Source organism: Argopecten irradians, chromosome 4, assembly GCF_041381155.1.
Source record: "Argopecten irradians isolate NY chromosome 4, Ai_NY, whole genome shotgun sequence".
Classification (NCBI taxonomy): domain Eukaryota; kingdom Metazoa; phylum Mollusca; class Bivalvia; order Pectinida; family Pectinidae; genus Argopecten; species Argopecten irradians.
The window spans coordinates 51,074,945-51,091,141 of record NC_091137.1 but is presented as its reverse complement, the minus strand read 5'-3'; the positions used below and the strand labels follow the sequence as shown (position 1 = coordinate 51,091,141).

The 16,197-nt window shown below is 42.5% G+C and overlaps 1 protein-coding gene across 6 annotated transcripts in view; it reads left to right on the top strand.

Annotated features, from left to right (window-relative positions):
- The window catches only part of LOC138321972 (uncharacterized), a 44,035-nt gene extending 37,736 nt beyond the window's left edge, over positions 1-6,299 (top strand). Inside the window, exons 10-12 of one of the 6 annotated variants that reach the window (XM_069266030.1) lie at positions 1,455-1,574; positions 3,644-3,810; positions 5,697-6,299. In XM_069266030.1, the coding sequence (XP_069122131.1) occupies positions 1,455-1,574; positions 3,644-3,810; positions 5,697-5,768 (359 nt within the window). In that variant the 3' untranslated portion in view covers positions 5,769-6,299. The remainder of the gene's footprint in view (positions 1-1,454; positions 1,575-3,643; positions 3,811-5,696) is intronic. The other 5 variants (XM_069266029.1, XM_069266028.1, XM_069266026.1 and 2 more) reach the window with 5 other exon arrangements.
- Positions 6,300-16,197: the final 9,898 nt, after the last annotated feature.

Genomic DNA, 16,197 nt, shown 5'->3' with positions numbered 1-16,197 from the left:
CTATACTTCAAATCAAGCAAGCAGTTCTCAGCATTGGTGTGGAAATTTGATGTGTTAATGATAGGGAGGTAAGATATCCGATATAGTCTGAACTATACTTCAAATCAAGCATGCAGTTCTCAGCATTGGTGTGGAAATTTGATGTGTTAATGATAGGGAGGTAAGAAATCCGATATAGTCTGAACTATACTTCAAATCAAGCAAGCAGTTCTCAGCATTGGTGTGGAAATTTGATGTGTTAATGATAGGGAGGTAAAAAATCCGATATAGTCTGAACTATACCGGTCTTGCCGCTACATTTTCTCCTCTCCTGTTACACTTCAAATCATTTCACAGCAAGCAGTTCTCAGCATTGTTGTGGAAATTTAATCATTTTAATGATTGAAATTTCTGTGTAAAATCTTTAAAGAGACTATTTTGTCTGCAATTGAAACTGAATCTTCTCTTGAAAGTTGGTACTAGTAGTTTGTATTGCTGTGATCTGAATTCAAATGTCCACTGCGGTCAGTTTGTGAAAAGCTTAAAATAACTCACTCTGAGCAGTAGACAATGGTAATAGTTTTATGCAAATCATGTGGTCTGACCTTGAACCCACACCATCGGAGTAAGGCTGTCTAGAACTACTCAAATCACTCCTAATAAAAGACAATTATCATACTCCCGAGTGGCTATTTGTTGTATTTGTGTACCTCCGGGTGTGGAAGTTGTGAGATTGTAGACCCGACCGTGGCGGTGCGAGAGTGCAGTCTTTGTTCAATATTGTTGTACATATCTTTGACAGCTACCGGAAGGAGTGTTACTTCTATTTGTGTTCTACTTTCACTTTCAATCTGTTATCTCTCTTCTCTTTGGCTACTTTCTGTTCTCTATTCTCATTGGTCTTTTTTCCGGTATAAATTCTGACTTTCCGTTTCACTCGAGTAGTCTGGACAAAGCTCCGTGAGCTGGTCAAACTCTCTTTCTCTCTCTCTGTCTATTTCCTGACTTGTCCGCACATGAGGTGGGTGTGTTGTTCCTCTGCTCTATTCGTAATATGTGTCCGTGTGTGTGTGTAATCTCTATACACAGGCGAAGCCAATGGCTGACCTGGCAGGTGTGAACGTTGTGTTATGTACTGTATGTCCTTCCGGTAGCCTCTATGTCTAGGGATTTCTGTCTCGAGAAATATATTGTGGTTTATACCTGTTAATAAAATATTCGGTAAATGTTTCACTGTGTTGTTTCTCTCTATCACTACGGAACCCCAAACAGAATCGGGGTTTTTTGAACATATGTAGGCACAGTCCTACTACACAGGGACTCCAGTGATAGATTATAAGACTCTTTCATATGTGGGTATGAGGGATAGGGATATTCTATCCGAGGATCACAAGATGTTATAATACCTAAGATTTTACACATTTTGTGATTTTGCACCAAAATGAAAAAGTTTACATTAATCTTTTGTTTGACAGACACACCGTCCAGGATACCGTCCATTTCACTTGGCCTCCCTGAGCTGCCATTTGGTCTACGAAAAACACGAACCTTCACCTATAACAAGAAAAACTACCGAGATGTTGACTTCACTCTGGGTAAGTTTTAGATCTTAACACATACACATGTTTGTTTTTTAGGGTAGGAGGAATGATGATTAAGTGTAATTGGAACATCACAAACAAGTGCTAGTATTCCTGGTCTCCTTTATTATAGCCTTATAATTGTTTATATCTGTTTCACTTGATTTACTTTATATTCAGTCTTTTTGGTGACCCCTGAGCATTTTTGAAAGAGCTAGCATAATTTAAATTGTAACCTGGTTGATTTACTCAATCTTATAATTATGATCAGCTCCCATACCCTTCTAACCTAGTTAATTTATTCAGTATTATATAATCAACTCCCATGGCCTTCTAACCTAGTTAATTTATTCAATCTGATATGATCAGCTCCCATGGCCTTCTAACCTGGATAATTGATTCAATCTGATATGATCAGCTCCCATGGCCTTCTAACCTAGTTAATTGATTCAATCTTATATGATCAGCTCCCATGGCCTTCTAACCTAGTTAATTGATTCAATCTGATATGATCAGCTCCTATTCCCTTCTAACCTAGTTAATTGATTCAATCTGATATGATCAGCTCCCATGGCCTTCTAACCTAGTTAATTGATTCAGTCTGATATGATCAGCTCCCATACCCTTCTAACCTAGTTAATTGATTCAATCTGATATCATCAGCTCCCATGGCCTTCTAACCTAGTTAATTGATTCAGTCTGATATGATCAGCTCCCATACCCTTCTAACCTAGTTAATTAATTCAATCTGATATCATCAGCTCCCATGGCCTTCTAACCTAGTTAATTGATTCAATCTGATATGATCAGCTCCCATGGCCTTCTAACCTAGTTAATTGATTCAGTCTGATATGATCAGCTCCCATACCCTTCTAACCTAGTTAATTGATTCAATCTGATATCATCAGCTCCCATGGCCTTCTAACCTAGTTAATTGATTCAATCTGATATGATCAGCTCCCATGGCCTTCTAACCTAGTTAATTGATTCAGTCTGATATGATCAGCTCCCATACCCTTCTAACCTAGTTAATTGATTCAATCTGATATGATCAGCTCCTACACCCTTCTAACCTAGTTAATTGATTCAATCTGATATGATCAGCTCCTATTCCCTTCTAACCTAGTTAATTGATTCAATCTGATATGATCAGCTCCCATGGCCTTCTAACCTAGTTAATTGATTCAGTCTGATATGATAAGCTCCCATACCCTTCTAACCTAGTTAATTGATTCAATCTGATATCATCAGCTCCCATGGCCTTCTAACCTAGTTAATTGATTCAGTCTGATATGATCAGCTCCCATACCCTTCTAACCTAGTTAATTGATTCAATCTGATATCATCAGCTCCCATGGCCTTCTAACCTAGTTAATTGATTCAATCTGATATGATCAGCTCCCATGGCCTTCTAACCTAGTTAATTGATTCAGTCTGATATGATCAGCTCCCATACCCTTCTAACCTAGTTAATTGATTCAATCTGATATCATCAGCTCCCATGGCCTTCTAACCTAGTTAATTGATTCAATCTTATATGATCAGCTCCAATACCCTTCTAACCTAATTAATTGATTCAATCTGATATGATCAGCTCCTATACCCTTCTAACCTAGTTAATTGATTCAATCTTATATGATCAGCTCCCATGGCCTTCTAACCTAGTTAATTGATTCAATCTGATATGATCAGCTCCTATGGCCTTCTAACCTAGTTAATTGATTCAATCTTATATGATCAGCTCCCATGGCCTTCTAACCTAGTTAATTGATTCAATCTGATATGATCAGCTCCTATACCCTTCTAACCTAGTTAATTGATTCAATCTGATATGATCAGCTCCCATGGCCTTCTAACCTAGTTAATTGATTCAATCTGATATCATCAGCTCCCATGGCCTTCTAACCTAGTTAATTGATTCAATCTTATATGATCAGCTCCCATGGCCTTCTAACCTAGTTAATTGATTCAATCTGATATGATCAGCTCCCATGGCCTTCTAACCTAGTTAATTGATTCAATCTGATATGATCAGCTCCTATACCCTTCTAACCTAGTTAATTGATTCAATCTTATATGATCAGCTCCCATGCCCATGCCGCCGGGCAGTCTGAGGGAATCTGCCGAGGACCAATCGGAGCGTAATTCTCCATCACAGGTGAACATTCAATCTCCATGCACACCTAAAGCTGCGGCGGTAGATATACCAGTGAGCCATGAGGAGAGCAAGGTGACTACTGAAGCTGTCCAGGTATATTACCTTCTACATCCACTGTTCACCAATTTAAACTGCTTTAATAACTCCATGATATTATGATAGATCTTCATATGTCATTAAGTATACTGTTAACACTCTCAAAATTGTTTCAGCGCAGTCTTTTCAATGTGAAAAACATTAAATTAAAAATTATTAGCACGGATATAAATTAGCCCTATCTGTTGTTTTACCAAACTTAGCACTGTATATGAATTAGCCCTTCATAGATAGCACAAATCAATAAAATAAAACTACCGCTAAAATAAGTACATTTACAGTAATTAAGCTCGGTATCACATTTTTAAATCTGAAGTCTTGCACAAGGCTCCATTGACTTTTTGTAGTTTTTTAATGTCTATATAGCATTAGTTGTTTTTGTTTGGTAGCCTTTATACCTCAAATCAAAGAAATCTGTATCAGTAGAAAATCAGTGTTAAACTGAGTATGGTCATTTCAGAAGAAATTTTAGACTTGTTGCGTTTGTAGAAAGTTAGACTTGTGTTTGATTGTTTTTGTAGAAAGTTAGACTTGTGTTTGATTGTTAGCTCACCTGGTCGGAAGGACTGGTTAGCTTATGCCATGGCAAGGCGTCTGTCATCCGTCCGTCGTTAACATTTCCTAAATAGAGCCCAATAGGGGTAATAGAGGTAAATCCTTTAAATTGCTACTAGCCATAGAGTTCTACAATGATTTTAACCGAATTCGACCAGAAATAATCTTGGGGAAAGGGGAATAGAGTTTGTATAAATTTTTGCCCCAGGGGCATGAGGAGCGGGGCCCAATAGGGGAAATAGAAGTAAATCCTTTAAAACGCTACTATAGTCATAGAGTTCTGCATGGATTGTAACCAGATTAATTTGGCCAGAAACATCCTCTTGGGAAGGGGAACAGAGTTTGTATAAATTTTGGCTCTGACACCTTGGAGCAGAAAGAGTGGGGCCCAATAGGGAAATTAGAGGTAAAAATATCTTTAAATTCCTTCATAAAAGAAATAATGAATCTGTATTCAGAACATTACTTGGCATTACAAACCAGGTGAGAGATACTGGCCCACTGGGCCTCTTGTATACATATATATATCTATCTCTTTGTTAAGGCACATAGAATACAATCATACATAGTTCAAACATAGTATAAAGAAAATAATGTTAATACAAATTTGAAAAAGAGAGAGTAAGAAAATATTAATAGTAATGGACAGTTCAATAAAGCCTTTGATTGAATGGAGGCCAAAGATGGATTATAATGGAGTTGACAAAAGCCAGACCCCTGTTACACTCCAAGTAATTGGCTACACACATATATACGTTTGTAAGGATCAAGTGTTTTCTGGAAAACAATCGTTGATATTACATTTCATTAAGCTTCTGCAGAGTGGAGAGTAGGGGGGTGAGGGGGTGGGGATGGGAATAACTTTTGCATCAGCGTTAGAAATGAACACCAGAAAATGCTGGATTTTGAGAATTTCAAGAGGCACATTATGGGCCAAAATCACCAGGTTAAGGTTTTGGTACAAGTGTTGATAAACTGTGATCCGTAACAAGTGACATTTTACATAGCTTCTATAAGATTGATTAAAAAGAAATGTTGTGATGGACATCAACAATCATTTTAAATTAGATTAAATTGTTTTTAAGTTAGTCAAGTTTTAAGAGGAAATCAACATCAAATTTTCATTTTTTTTCTCTCCAGAGTATGTTTTCTTCAATTACTTCTTTGTGACACTATTTTTCTTTGTAATTAATTTATAATCGTTTTTCCACTGGGGAAGCACTCTGCCACTGCTTCATTGTAAATTAGCGGATACTGAACTGGACTAAAATACTGCTCATATAACAACTCTTGATATACAATATAAGTAGGAAGATATGATCATTTAGTTTCAGCGATTCAAGCGAGACATTGTCCATTTATGGACGTACTGGCATGTGAGTCTATATGTATATATTTAATGTAACCATGGCAATGAGGCGAACACACACTTGGATAAGGGAAAACATTCACCAGCTGGCTTTGATATCATCTGAACTTTCTGTGGTGCATCATCAAGTTTTTTTTTAAATTTGTCATTGTGAAGTTTGAAATAAGTTATTGTGTCAATTTTTTTTTAATTTCTTTTTATTCAGTGCTCTTTAAAACATAAGTAAAGATGTTTTTTTTTTTTTTTATTTTAAAATCTAATGTTTTTATTTCCATATGTCTTTGATTACATCAATGATTATCAGTAAGTACATTCTTTTCAAGATGTTTGCAACTTTTCTTTCAATCATGTTCACTCTGACATATTTGAGAAATTACAAATGGCTGTCATGAATTTATATAGTGAAATCATCACCATATTTTTGTTTCTTTTTTGTTTGTTTCTAATTTAATGTTATGTATTGTTACAATATTTATCCATGGATTGGGACATTGTTTACATTGGTTGAGGAGTTTTAAAATATCATTTATATCCATTAGGTGTTGTGATTTTGTACATTGTTTACTAGGATTCTTGTTAAGTCTTCACTGCAGCTCCATATTTTTTGTTAACATATAAAGATTTTATTTAGAATAATGATAGTTGAAGTAAAAATCTAGATCTGGAACAGGTAATTATACAATACAGGGTTAAGTGTATTGAAGATCTGGTTTTAATCAGATGGCAGGTGTAGGATTTATATAACTATTAATGTGTGTAAAGGGAGACAACCCCTCTATCATGATTGAAAAACCATTTACGTTAAGGGAGGCAACCCCTCTATCATAATTGCAAAACAATTTACGTTAAGGGAGGCAACCCCTCTATCATAATTGCAAAACAATTTATGTTAAGGGAGGCAACCCCTCTATCATGATTGCAAAGCAATTTACGTTAAGGGAGGCAACCCCTCTATCATGATTGCAAAACCATTTACGTAAATGGACGCAAACTCCATATTATGATTGCAAAACAGGCAAAGAGAGGCAACACCTATATTAGGCCAAAAAAAATTATGTCTATTTAGGGTTACCTAACCGACCCTAATTTTTTACCCCTCGACCCTAATTAGGTCACCTGAGACAAAGTCTCAAGTGACCTATTCTAATCGCCTTTTGTCCGTCGTCGTCCATCATCCGTCGTATGTCTGTAAACAATTTTGACTTCTTCTCCAAAACTGCTGAAGCAAATGAAATTTTGCACAAACCTTCTTAGGCATAAGGCCAACCAAAATTGTGAATTATATGGTCCCTACCTCCCAGGTGGCTGTGGGAGGGGTCAAAAGGGGTAAAATTGACTGAAATTTCAAAAATCTTTTCCACTCACAGATATGGTAGAATCAAATACTCTTCATAGATGGAAAGGTCTTAAGGTCCTTTACAAAACTTGTGAATTATATGACCCTGGGGTCTCTTGTTTCCCCCTGGGGAGGGGGTTACGTTTAGTATAGTTTATATAGGGAAAACACATATTTGAGCATTATTTGGTCAGTTGAAATATGAAATGAGTCGAATGTTGTCAGAATTATCAGTATAAGATGGCCGTTGAACTTAGATGACCGTTAAGGTCCATGGGCCTCTTGTTTTTTTTCCCCACTTTTCTAAGAAAAACAAATTAAAAGTCGAGATTTTGATCTCAGACTCCAGCTCCGGCCATTATTTTAGAATGAAAGACACTAAAAAAAAAAAAAAAATTCCTCCCAACCTACCGACCCTTTTTTATATTTTTTGCCAATGTAACCCTAAACAAACATTTTTTTTGGCCTTATGATTGCAAAACAATTTAGGTAAAGGGATGCAATCCCTATATTATGATTAGTAGCAGTGTACAGCAGATTTTTTAAGATGCAGCAAAGTAAAATGTATGCTTTGATATTATGTAAACACAGCTATTTAACCTTATTACCAGTACAAAATTTTATAATATACACAATCTCCACAACGTTAGCAACCAGGTATGATGATTACCTATAGCCATGTTTCGTCCATCGCCATCTGTCGTCCGCCTTCCGCCGTCCGTAATCTTTTCACATTTTAGACTTCTTCTTAATTTTACTAATGTCATTTAGCTGAAACTTGCCTGAAATGATTCTGACATGGTCCCGACCAAGTGTTGTTATTTTTTGGGTCGATCTGAAATCCAAGATGGCAGCCACAGCCGCCATCTTGAAACCACATTTCGAACTTCTTCAAAAGTTCTATTGGTGGGATTTGGCTGAAACGTGCCTGAAATAATCATGATATGATCTTGACAAAGTGTTGTTACATCTCTAGTTGATCCCAAATTGAAGATGGCTACCACGACACCATATATATCTAATTAATTTCCTATACGACTATTGTCAAGGTAGTCAGATGACCATTAAGGCCCTTGGGCCTCTTGTTGTGTTTTTTCAAGCGGTGGTTACACTGCTTGTATTGATGATGTTATGTAATTGTCCAGTGCGTGTTAGCTGTCTTTCACAACATAGCGACTGAAGTGTTGACATATAATAACCAAATTAAACTTTTTCATTGTCTATTTATGAACACATTTTCAATGTTAAAACTGTAATTGAAAGAAGTATATAAATGGTAAAATAGAATGATAGCTGTCAGTAATGGAGCAGTTTTAGAGTAATAAACACCTTTATGTACAGCAGTCAACATGGCGACATATATAAACAGGTTTTATGGCTAATAAAACATCTTGTTCTAAGTGAAGCCTTTAAGACACCATCTGATTGGCAATACTTCCCAGCCTCATTGTTTTGTAGAGGTTTTCAATTCTGATTATTAAACCAGCAAGACTTAATAGAAGCTTTTCCTGCCTTAGAGGTGTGAGGAAACCTGGGGGTGTCACACTCCCAGATCATCTCCTGAGGGTGTCATACTCCCAGACAATCTCCTGAGGGTGTCATACTCCCAGACAATCTCCTGAGGGTGTCATACTCCCAGACAATCTTCTGAGGGTGTCACACTCCCAGACCATCTCCTGAGGGTGTCACACTCCCAGACCATCTCCTGAGGGTGTCACACCCCCAGACCATCTCCTGAGGGTGTCACACTCCCAGACAATCTCCTGAGGGTGTCACACTCCCAGACAATCTCCTGAGGGTGTCACACTCCCAGACCATCTCCTGAGGGTGTCACACTCCCAGACCCTTTCCTGAGAGTGTCACACTCCCAGACCATATCCTGAGGGTGTCACACTCCCAGACCATCTCCTGAGAGTGTCACACTCCCAGACCATATCCTGAGGGTGTCACACTCCCAGACCATCTCCTGAGAGTGTCACACTCCCAGACCATCTCCTGAGAGTGTCACACTCCCAGACCATATCCTGAGGGTGTCATACTCCCAGACCATCTCCTGAAAGTGTCATACTCGAAGACAATCTCCTGAGGGTGTCACACTCCCAGATCATTCCCTGAGAGTGTCACACTCCCAGACAGACCATCTCCTGAGGGTGTCACACTCCAAGACCATATCCTGAGGGTGTCACACTCCCAGACCATTTTCTGAGGGTGTCACACTCCCAGACAATCTCCTGAGGGTGTCACACTCCCAGATCATCTCCTGAGGGTGTCACACTCCCAGACCATCTCCTGAGGGTGTCACACTCCCAGACCATCTCCTGAGGGTGTCACACTCCCAGACCATCTCCTGAGGGTGTCACACTCACAGACCATCTCCTGAGAGTGTCACACTCCCAGACAATCTCCTGAGGGTGTCACACTCCCAGACAATCTCCTGAAGATGTCACACTCCCAGCTCCCAGACCATCTCCTGAGGGTGTCACACTCCCAGACCATCTCCTGAGAGTGTCACACTCCCAGACCATCTCCTGAGGGTGTCACACTCCCAGACCATCTCCTGAGGGTGTCACACTCCCAGACCATCTCCTGAGGGTGTCACACTCCCAGACCATCTCCTGAGGGTGTCACACTCCAGACCATCTCCTGAGGGTGTCACACTCCCAGACCATCTCCTGAGGGTGTCACACTCCCAGACCATCTCCTGAGGGTGTCACACTCCCAGACCATATCCTGAGGGTGTCACACTCCCAGACAATCTCCTGAGGGTGTCACACTCCCAGACCATCTCCTGAGAGTGTCACACTCCCAGACCATCTCCTGAGGGTGTCACACTCCCAGACCATCTCCTGAGGGTGTCACACTCCCAGACCATCTCCTGAGGGTGTCACACTCCCAGACCATATCCTGAGGGTGTCACACTCCCAGACCATCTCCTGAGAGTGTCATACTCCAAGACAATCTCCTGAGGGTGTCACACTCCCAGACAATCTCCTGAAGATGTCACACTCCCAGCTCCCAGACCATCTCCTGAGGGTGTCACACTCCCAGACCATCTCCTGAGAGTGTCACACTCCCAGACCATCTCCTGAAGGTGTCACACTCACAGACCATCTCCTGAGGGTGTCACACTCCCAGACCATCTCCTGAGGGTGTCACACTCCCAGACCATCTCCTGAGGGTGTCACACTCCCAGACCATATCCTGAGGGTGTCACACTCCCAGACCATCTCCTGAGGGTGTCACACTCCCAGACCATCTCCTGAGAGTGTCACACTCCCAGACCATATCCTGAGGGTGTCACACTCCCAGACCATCTCCTGAGAGTGTCACACTCCCAGACCATCTCCTGAGAGTGTCACACTCCCAGACCATATCCTGAGGGTGTCATACTCCCAGACCATCTCCTGAAAGTGTCATACTCCAAGACAATCTCCTGAGGGTGTCACACTCCCAGATCATTCCTTGAGAGTGTCACACTCCCAGACAGACCATCTCCTGAGGGTGTCACACTCCCAGACCATATCCTGAGGGTGTCACACTCCCAGATCATCTCCTGAGGGTGTCACACTCCCAGATCATCACCTGAGGGTGTCACACTCCCAGACCATCTCCTGAGGGTGTCACACTCCCAGACCATCTCCTGAGGGTGTCACACTCCCAGACCATCTCCTGAGAGTGTCACACTCCCAGACCATCTCCTGAGGGTGTCACACTCCCAGACCATCTCCTGAGGGTGTCACACTCCCAGACCATCTCCTGAGGGTGTCACACTCCAAGACAATCTCCTGAGGGTCATACTCCCAGACCATCTCCTGAAAGTGTCATACTCCAAGTCAATCTACCCAGATCAATCTCCTGAGAGTGTCACACTCCCAGATCATTCCTGGGCACACTCAGACAGACACTCCTGAGGGTGTCACACTCCCAGATCATCTCCTGAGGGTGTCACACTCCCAGATCATCACCTGAGGGTGTCACACTCCCAGACCATCTCCTGAGAGTGTCACACTCACAGACCATCTCCTGAGAGTGTCACACTCCCAGACAATCTCCTGAGGGTGTCACACTCCCAGACAATCTCCTGAAGATGTCACACTCCCAGCTCCCAGACCATCTCCTGAGGGTGTCACACTCCCAGACCATCTCCTGAGAGTGTCACACTCCCAGACCATCTCCTGAAGGTGTCACACTCCCAGACCATCTCCTGAGGGTGTCACACCCCAGACCATCTCCTGAGGGTGTCACACTCCCAGACCATCTCCTGAGGGTGTCACACTCCCAGACCATCTCCTGAGGGTGTCACACTCCCAGACCATCTCCTGAGGGTGTCACACTCCCAGACCATCTCCTGAGGGTGTCACACTCCCAGACCATCTCCTGAGGGTGTCACACTCCCAGACCATCTCCTGAGGGTGTCACACTCCCAGAAAATCTCCTGAGAGTGTCACACTCCCAGACCATATCCTGAGGGTGTCACACTCCCAGACCATCTCCTGAGAGTGTCACACTCCCAGACCATCTCCTGAGAGTGTCACTCTCCCAGACCATATCCTGAGGGTGTCACACTCCCAGACCATCTCCTGAGAGTGTCATACTCCAAGACAATCTCCTGAGGGTGTCACACTCCCAGATCATCCCCTGAGAGTGTCACACTCCCAGACAGACCATCTCCTGAGGGTGTCACACTCCAAGACCATATCCTGAGGGTGTCATACTCCCAGACCATTTCCTGAGAGTGTCACACTCCCAGACAATCTCCTGAGGGTGTCACACTCCCAGATCATCTCCTGAGGGTGTCACACTCCCAGACCATCTCCTGAGGCTGTCACACTCCCAGATCATCTCCTGAGGGTGTCACACTCCCAGACAATCTCCTGAAGATGTCACACTCCCAGAAAATCTCCTGGGGGTGTCACACTCCCCAGCTCCCAGACCATCTCCTGAGGGTGTCACACTCCCAGACCATCTCCTGAGAGTGTCACACTCCCAGACCATCTCCTGAGGGTGTCACACTCCCAGACCATCTCCTGAGGGTGTCACACTCCCAGACCATCTCCTGAGGGTGTCACACTCCCAGACCATCTCCTGAGGGTGTCACACCCTCCCAGACCATCTCCTGAGGGTGTCACACTCCCAGACCATCTCCTGAGGGTGTCACACTCCCAGACCATCTCCTGAGGGTGTCACACTCCCAGACCATCTCCTGAGGGTGTCACACTCCCAGACCATCTCCTGAGGGTGTCACACTCCCAGACCATCTCCTGAGGGTGTCACACTCCCAGACCATTTCCTGAGGGTGTCACACTTCACCATTCACCACACACCTCCTACTGTATGTATGGTTTATTGATAGTAAAGGGGGTCTTTGTTTTACACAACCCAGCTGCCCTCTCCTACTGTATGTATGGTTTATTGATAGTAATTGGGGTCTTTGTTTTACACAGCTTGGCCCTCTCCCACTGTATGTATGGTTTATTGATAGTAAAGGGGGTCTTTGTTTTACACAGCTTGGCCCTCTCCCACTGTATGTATGGTTTATTGATAGTAAAGGGGGTCTTTGTTTTACACAGATTGGCTCTCTCCCACTGTATGTATGGTTTATTGATAGTAAAGGGGGTCTTTGTTTTACACAGATTGGCCCTCTCCTACTGTATGTATGGTTTATTGATAGTAAAGGGGGTCTTTGTTTTACACAGCTTGGCCCTCTCCCACTGTATGTATGGTTTATTGATAGTAATGGGGGTCTTTGTTTTACACAGCTTGGCCCTCTCCCACTGTATGTATGGTTTATTGATAGTAATGGGGGTCTTTGTTTTACACAGCTTGGCCCTCTCCCACTGTATGTATGGTTTATTGATAGTAATGGGGGTCTTTGTTTTACACAGCTGGCCCTCTCCCACTGTATGTATGGTTTATTGATAGTAATGGGGGTCTTTGTTTTACACAGCTTGGCCCTCTCCCACTGTATGTATGGTTTATTGATAGTAATGGGGGTCTTTGTTTTACACAGCCTGGCCCTCTCCCACTGTATGTATGGTTTATTGATAGTAATGGGGGTCTTTGTTTTACACAGCTTGGCCCTCTCCCACTGTATGTATGGTTTATTGATAGTAATGGGGGTCTTTGTTTTACACAGCCTGGCCCTCTCCCACTGTATGTATGGTTTATTGATAGTAATGGGGGTCTTTGTTTTACACAGCTTGGCCCTCTCCCACTGTATGTATGGTTTATTGATAGTAATGGGGGTCTTTGTTTTACACAGCCTGGCCCTCTCCCACTGTATGTATGGTTTATTGATAGTAATGGGGGTCTTTGTTTTACACAGCCTGGCCCTCTCCCACTGTATGTATGGTTTATTGATAGTAAAGGGGGTCTTTGTTTTACACAGCCTGGCCCTCTCCCACTGTATGTATGGTTTATTGATAGCAATGGGGTCTTTGTTTTACACACAGCCTGGCCCTCTCCCACTGTATGTATGGTTTATTGATAGTAATGGGGGTCTTTGTTTTACACAGCCTGGCCCTCTCCCACTGTATGTATGGTTTATTGATAGTAATGGGGGTCTTTGTTTTACACAGCCTGGCCCTCTCCCACTGTATGTATGGTTTATTGATAGTAATGGGGGTCTTTGTTTTACACAGCCTTGGCCCTCTCCCACTGTATGTATGGTTTATTGATAGTAATGGGGGTCTTTGTTTTACACAGCCTGGCCCTCTCCCACTGTATGTATGGTTTATTGATAGTAATGGGGGTCTTTGTTTTACACAGCCTGGCCCTCTCCCACTGTATGTATGGTTTATTGATAGTAATGGGGGTCTTTGTTTTACACAGCTGGCCCTCTCCCACTGTATGTATGGTTTATTGATAGTAATGGGGTCTTTGTTTTACACAGCTTGGCCCTCTCCCACTGTATGTATGGTTTATTGATAGTAAAGGGGGTCTTTGTTTTACACAGCTTGGCCCTCTCCCACTGTATGTATGGTTTATTGATAGTAATGGGGGTCTTTGTTTTACACAGCCTGGCCCTCTCCCACTGTATGTATGGTTTATTGATAGTAATGGGGGTCTTTGTTTTACACAGCTTGGCCTCTCCCACTGTATGTATGGTTTATTGATAGTAATGGGGGTCTTTGTTTTACACAGCCTGGCCCTCTCCCACTGTATGTATGGTTTATTGATAGTAAAGGGGGTCTTTGTTTTACACAGCCTGGCCCTCTCCCACTGTATGTATGGTTTATTGATAGTAATGGGGGTCTTTGTTTTACACAGCCTGGCCCTCTCCCACTGTATGTATGGTTTATTGAAAGTAAAGGGGGTCTTTGTTTTACACAGCTGGCCCTCTCCCACTGTATGTATGGTTTATTGATAGTAATGGGGGTCTTTGTTTTACACAGCCTTGGCCCTCTCCCACTGTATGTATGGTTTATTGATAGTAATGGGGGTCTTTGTTTTACACAGCCTGGCCCTCTCCCACTGTATGTATGGTTTATTGATAGTAATGGGGGTCTTTGTTTTACACAGCTGGCCCTCTCCCACTGTATGTATGGTTTATTGATAGTAATGGGGTCTTTGTTTTACACAGCTTGGCCCTCTCCCACTGTATGTATGGTTTATTGATAGTAATGGGGGTCTTTGTTTTACACAGCTTGGCCCTCTCCCACTGTATGTATGGTTTATTGATAGTAATGGGGGTCTTTGTTTTACACAGCCTGGCCCTCTCCCACTGTATGTATGGTTTATTGATAGTAAAGGGGGTCTTTGTTTTACACAGCTTGGCCCTCTCCCACTGTATGTATGGTTTATTGATAGTAATGGGGTCTTTGTTTTACACAGCCTGGCCCTCTCCCACTGTATGTATGGTTTATTGATAGTAATGGGGTCTTTGTTTTACACAGCCTGGCCCTCTCCCACTGTATGTATGGTTTATTGATAGTAAAGGGGGTCTTTGTTTTACACAGCCTGGCCCTCTCCCACTGTATGTATGGTTTATTGATAGTAATGGGGGTCTTTGTTTTACACAGCTTGGCCCTCTCCCACTGTATGTATGGTTTATTGATAGTAATGGGGTCTTTGTTTTACACAGCTTGGCCCTCTCCCACTGTATGTATGGTTTATTGATAGTAAAGGGGGTCTTTGTTTTACACAGCCTGGCCCTCTCCCACTGTATGTATGGGTTTATTGATAGTAATGGGGGTCTTTGTTTTACACAGCCTGGCCCTCTCCCACTGTATGTATGGTTTATTGATAGTAATGGGGGGTCTTTGTTTTACACAGCCTGGCCCTCTCCCACTGTATGTATGGTTTATTGATAGTAAAGGGGGTCTTTGTTTTACACAGCCTGGCCCTCTCCCACTGTATGTATGGTTTATTGATAGTAATGGGGTCTTTGTTTTACACAGCCTGGCCCTCTCCCACTGTATGTATGGTTTATTGATAGTAATGGGGGTCTTTGTTTTACACAGCCTGGCTCTCTCCCACTGTATGTATGGTTTATTGATAGTAATGGGGTCTTTGTTTTACACAGCTTGGCCCTCTCCCACTGTATGTATGGTTTATTGATAGTAATGGGGGTCTTTGTTTTACACAGCCTGGCCCTCTCCCACTGTATGTATGGTTTATTGATAGTAATGGGGTCTTTGTTTTACACAGCCTGGCTCTCTCCCACTGTATGTATGGTTTATTGATAGTAATGGGGGTCTTTGTTTTACACAGCCTGGCCCTCTCCCACTGTATGTATGGTTTATTGATAGTAATGGGGGTCTTTGTTTTACACAGCCTGGCTCTCTCCCACTGTATGTATGGTTTATTGATAGTAATGGGGTCTTTGTTTTACACAGCCTGGCCCTCTCCCACTGTATGTATGGTTTATTGATAGTAATGGGGGTCTTTGTTTTACACAGCCTGGCTCTCTCCCACTGTAAAGTTTACTCTGGGAGTGGATCAGTGATAAGTAGTGATAAGTTTACTCTGGGAGTGGGATCAGTGATAAGTTTATCTGGGAGTGGGTGATAAGTTTACTCTGGGAGTGATAGTAAGTGGGATCAGTGATAAGTTTACTGGGGGTCTTTGTTTTACTGGGACAGGGATCAGTGAATAAGTTTACTCTGGGAGTGGGATCAGTGAT